The sequence below is a fragment of the Otolemur garnettii genome, unplaced genomic scaffold (assembly GCF_000181295.1).
Source record: "Otolemur garnettii isolate 467f Iridium unplaced genomic scaffold, OtoGar3 scaffold00104, whole genome shotgun sequence".
Classification (NCBI taxonomy): Eukaryota; Metazoa; Chordata; class Mammalia; order Primates; family Galagidae; genus Otolemur; species Otolemur garnettii.
In genome coordinates, this window is record NW_003852499.1 from 2,707,124 (window position 1) to 2,712,703 (window position 5,580).

General features: G+C 49.6%; 1 protein-coding gene across 1 annotated transcript in view; it reads left to right on the plus strand.

The window, feature by feature from the left end:
• The window catches only part of VWF (von Willebrand factor), a 147,272-nt gene that overhangs the window by 80,117 nt on the left and 61,575 nt on the right, over positions 1-5,580 (plus strand). The window contains exons 22-25 of the mRNA XM_003796416.3: positions 979-1,125; positions 3,419-3,559; positions 3,786-3,899; positions 5,336-5,492. Of these exons, the coding sequence (XP_003796464.1) occupies positions 979-1,125; positions 3,419-3,559; positions 3,786-3,899; positions 5,336-5,492 (559 nt within the window). The remainder of the gene's footprint in view (positions 1-978; positions 1,126-3,418; positions 3,560-3,785; positions 3,900-5,335; positions 5,493-5,580) is intronic.

Here is a 5,580-nt window from a genome sequence, read left to right on the forward strand (position 1 = left end):
ATACTGTGAGCTTAGGAAGTGGTTCTCAGAAGCGTGGGCAGTAATCTCATGATCCTGGGACTCTGTCTTGAGATTCTGACATAGTAGGTCTGGGTGGGGCCCTGAAACCTATATTTAATGTGGCTGGTCATCCCTAGGCCACAGTCTTGGCTCAGCTGCTCTATGTGTAGGGCTAGGGAGACCCAGGGTGTGGCTGACATTTGCCCCGGTGTCCTCATTTTCTCCCAAGCCCAGCCTACATCCCTGCCTTCCTGCACTTACCTACCATTGGCATCAGGGGATGGAAGGTGAATCCCTAATTATGGAAGAAAACTGATCAGCAAGTGTGACCAATTGACTGAGAGTCAGCAATGTCAGTCTCTTTCAAAAGACAGCTGTGTGTAGGGCAGAGGACAGTGGTGGCACTGGTTAGAGTCTTCTGGAAGCTGAAATGTGTGATTCCTGCCTCTAGCGCTGAGTGAGCTCCTCGGTTCTGGTTCCAGCTCTGACTCCTGACTCCAGCAGCACAGAGAGCGGAAGGCGGTGGGATGCAGGGAAGGCTGGCCTAGTGCTTATTTCTATAGGGGATACGTTTTAATAACAATGGACTAGAGATGCTGAAAATCATTGCCACGTTGGAAACCTCTCTAGGGACCACTGTACTTAGTGACGGAGTGCTAACAAAGCACTTTTGGTGAAGTAAGGGATGCTTTCTGTTTATTGGTGTCACTGTACTTCAGTCTCGTAGTTGTGATTTCACTGCCGCCTGTTTTATCATCCCAGGTCATGTGTTCCTGGAGAGCGGTAGGTGCAGTGGACACGGAACTGCCCAGGTGTGGCACTGGCCCTGTGGGGCGAGCCCACTGTGTGGGGTGATGGCACGTGCCGTCTGCAGGGTTGGCTCCCGTGCCCGTGGGCGGTGGAGACAGGTGGGTGCGGTGTGGGAAAGATCTGGCTGTCGTGTTGGGCCTTCAGCACGCCTGCTCTGTCTTCCTGCAGGTGAACGTGAAGCAGCCCATGGAGGATGAGACTCACTTTGAGGTGGTGGAGTCTGGCCGCTACGTCATTCTGCTGCTGGGCAAGGCCCTCTCTGTGGTCTGGGACCGCCGCCTGGCCATCTCTGTTGTCCTGAAGCAGACCTATCAGGTCAGTGGCTTTCTGGATGCCTCTTCATCTTCCTGGGACTTGTTGTTTGGACCTTCTTCAGCCCCTGAGCAGCAGCTCTTGGCCTCTCTGGGCTGTCATGGGGGAAGGTGGTCCTCAGTGCAGCCTCCCTTCCTGCACAAATAAAGCAGCTGCTACTCAGGGCTGAGAGCCAGCCTGGGCCTTCTACCGAGGCTGCCTGTGTGCAGGAAGGGTCGGCTGGCCTTGCTGGGCATACAGCTCATTTCCACAATAGAAGGAAAGTAAAGGATTAGGCAGTACTAGGTTTTCTTTAGGTTTCGGAACCTAAAGAGGTGAACAAATCATATATGTTATTATAACACTGCAAAATATGCTGGGATGTGGCCCTACCTGGGAGCCATAGGCCAGCACCTTTTGAGACCTATTTGTAAAAATGCTGATTACCAACTTTTGAGAAAGGTTACCGTGTTTGTCCAGGGTTCTGAAGTTTGTTGGGACTTTAGTGATTTCGCTAAGTGGTGTCCATGTGGACAGTGGCTCTCTCTACCAGGGTGACTGATTTAGTCTTGGCAGGAGTGGCTTCCATAGCCTCTCTTATGATGCCGTCCGCTTTTGGGAGGCATATGCCAGTGAGGAGTGCCCTTACTTCTCTGTGGCAGCCCATTCCATTTTGGAAAGCATTAACAATCCATGCATTCATTTCTTCAATGATTAGTTACTAAATTCCTATTATGTATCAAGCACTGTCCTAGGTAGTATAGACATAGCAGAGAAAAAAAATCAATCTGTGTCTGCATTGCCCTTGTATTAGTTTACTATCACTGCTATAGCAAATTATCACAAACTTACTGGCTTAAACAAGCACATAAATTTATCATCAATGGTTCTGAAGATCAGAAGTCTACACTCAGTGTCACAGGTGCATCTGATCGCCTGGAGGCTCTGAGAGAGAATCCCTCTCCTAGGCTTCTCTAGATTCCGAAGGCTGCCTGTGTCCCATGGCTTGTGGCCCCATCCTTCATGTCCAAGGCCAGCAGCACAGTATTTCCAATCTCTCTTTGCTCCATCTGTCACATCACCTTGCACATTCTTGTCAGACCATGTGATGGCATTGCGCTCACCTGGATGATCCAGGACAATCTCCCCATCTCAAGCTGTTAACCCAATCATATTGTCCAAGTTCTTTTTGCCATGTAAGGTAACATATTCACAGTTCTGGGGGTTAGGATGTGGGCATCTTTAAGGGAGCCACTATTTTGCCTTTCTTAACCCTGGTAGATATCATATTGTAGTGGGGATATTCTCCTAGATAGGCTGGTCTGATGAGACCTGTTTGAAGAGAGGACAGATGAGAGAGGGAGGGAGCCAGGTAAGTAACAGGGGGAGATAATTCAGGCAGGTGGAACAGCGTGGGACAAGGTCCTATGGTGGCAGGTGTCTCAAATGTTCTTACACAGAGGCCAGCCTGGCTGGAGAGGAGAAACTTGGGTGAATGGAGGTTCACAAAGGCAGGGAGGGGTGGTAGCCATGCGGTGGGGACCGTTAGGCCACGCAAAAATCTTTGGTGTTTTGCTCAACTGTGAGAACATTCTTCTTCTGTGTTTCCCAGTAACACCCATTGTACCAAGCCAAATTCTGCTTATTGAAGCAAAATAGAATACACCATTTCTTTTTGTTCCAAGACAGAGCTCTAAATATGTTGTGAAAATATAGCACCTTTTCTTTTCCAAATATCATTAGTTCTTTCCCAAGTTTGTTTTTGCTTTGGTTCTTTTTTTGATGACACATAATTATACATATTTATGGGATACAGTGTGATGTTTTGATACCTGTGTGTAGGTCACTATGAAAGTTTTGAGACAGACTGTGTCATGGTCCATTATTTCACTCCCAAGAAACACAACGTCCTTTCTTGATTCACCTGTGCAAATTGGTGTTGCTGGGAGGACGTCATTTGTTTCTTCCCATGTGGGTTTTCTTGTTCTTGATTTTTGTGTGTAAGACCCCCTCCTTACATGTCACACTCTTACTGATGTGACAATTGCTCCTTTCAGCCTATGTCCTTGCTGTTCCCACTAGGGAGTCCACGGCCAAGGATGCCTGATTCTCCCCTCTTCCATTGGCTGACTGTGTGACATGGGAAAGTTGCATCCCTTTGTTTCCTTAACTTTAAAATGGGGCAGTGAGGAAGCCCAGTGGAAGCTCGCAGCAGGGACTAGTTTGCCCATCCTTTGCTGCCTGGCTCCTCCTCCTCCCCCAACCGGAGCGTGTGCCCTGAAGTTAAACTGCTCATCCTCCCAACTTGTCTCTCAAGGACAGGGTGTGTGGCCTGTGTGGGAATTTTGATGGCATCCAGAACAATGACTTCACCAGCAGCAGCCTCCAAGTGGAGGAAGATCCTGTGGACTTTGGGAATTCCTGGAAAGTGAGCTCTCAGTGTGCTGACACCAGAAAGGTACGCCTGGGGCCTCCGTGGGCACTGAGCCTGAGAGGCTGCTTCCTGGCGTGTCTCTCCTGCTTCCCGTTGTCGTTGTCGGGGGGTTGGAAGGTGGGTGGTGGATAGTATGAACTGCAGGTGGTGGTGGAGCTGGGGAGGAGGGTCTCTGGATCCTCTGGCTTGAGTAACCCCAGTTTGATTGGCTGACAGTTGGTCTATCTGAGCACTCTTGCCCTGTTCCCAGGTGCTGCTGGACTCGCCCCCTGCCACCTGTTACAACAACATCATGAAGCAGACGATGGTGGATTCCTCCTGTAGAATCCTTACCAGTAACATTTTCCAAGCCTGCAACAAGCTGGTGAGGGCCTTCAGGGGGATAGGGCAGACCAGTCCTATGGCTTGGCCTAGTGGTGTGGACACTCAGAGCATGCCCTCCTAAGGTGGCCACTACCTGAAGTCTCGACATGATCAGCATCAAGATGTCACTGGATTTTTGGGTTTAGCTAGGAAACAAAAAGGAAAATCAACAGTTTCTAAAGGAAGCAATGCCTGGTAAAACTTGTCCCTTCTACATAAGAAGGGACTTTTCTTGGCATGTGCCTTGGCTCGATCTTGGGTCTATTCCCTATTGCATATTGTGTCAACACCAGAGCCGGTTACTTCTCTCTGTCTTCTGACCTTTGAACCACCCCCAGCCTCCGCCTGAAATACCTTCTGGTGCTCTCTTGTTTTAAAAAAACTCTTTTCTGGCCTTAACTCTGCTAATTTTGAGTCCTTATTTTGTGACTCCTTTTTTTTTTTGTCTTTATCTCAAAGAATGGTGAGGAATTCCCCAAAGTGAAGTACAGTTCTCTGTGTGTGTGTGTGTGCATTCACACACATGAATGTGGGCATGTGTATGGGAGACGTGTGTCCGTGTACACACAGCCATGCGTGCATACATGCAGCAGCGTGGCACCGCCAATGTGGGGGATACTGGTGGAACATGCAGATCTCTTTTTATCTAGCCAATGATTTTCAGTCCTTGAGGACTCTAAAGGATGCTTAGGATTCCTGGTTTGGTGGAAACGGAGCGGGAAGAGTGAAGGCAGGGAGAGGAGTCATGGGCATCAGGACTGTTGGAAAGTCTCGGAAACAACTACCCACTTAGTGTCTAAATTCATTTCTATTACAACTACCCTAAAAGGCCAGTGTGTAGCAGCATGTTTGGGGAGCAAGGAGGGGTGGGAAGCATTTAGTGTGGTTGCACATGGATGGTGTGGACTTGGGGTCAAGGTTTTGGTGTGCCCAGTTTGGTCTACTATCCAGCATCCTTGGAGATAAGATATCATTTGTTCTCCAGGGCGGCAGGTGGAGGGACCCTGGTGTTTTTCCCACTTTTTTGCTGTATTGGGGCAAAGGATGAGAGTGAGTTGCATGGCTCTGTGTTTGTGTTTATGTTAAACCCAAACATATGTGAGGGTGGGAGTGGGTGATTGAGGTGGACAGATAACTGAGCAGGGAGGTGGGCAGATGGGTAGAGGGAATGTTCTGAAAGATCCTTGGGCGCATCTCCTTCTGGGAAAGATGAGCACTACTTCATTCTACTTCTCTTGCTGGGATCCCGGCTGGAAATAGGGAATCTCGCCCTTTTACCCATTCCCTCTTTGGGATCATTGACTTACATTTCTCCTTCTACTCTGGAGCCCCCTTGACCTTAAATTACCCTCCAGGACACTCTCACCCAGACTGAGGGCCCGAGCTCCTAATTCCTGGCCTGAGGCCTACGCCACCTGAGGCTGGCTCCCTTTGCAGGTGGATCCTGAGCCATACCTGGATGTCTGCATTTACGACACCTGCTCCTGCGAGTCCATTGGGGACTGTGCCTGCTTCTGTGATGCCATTGCTGCCTATGCCCACGTGTGTGCCCAGCACGGCAAGGTGGTGACCTGGAGGACGGCCACGTTGTGCCGTGAGTCCTGGTGTTCCTCATGGTGTCAACACTCTCACCACCCCTCACGTGTGTCTAGACCTTGAGACCTTGCAGGGTGCAGGAGGAT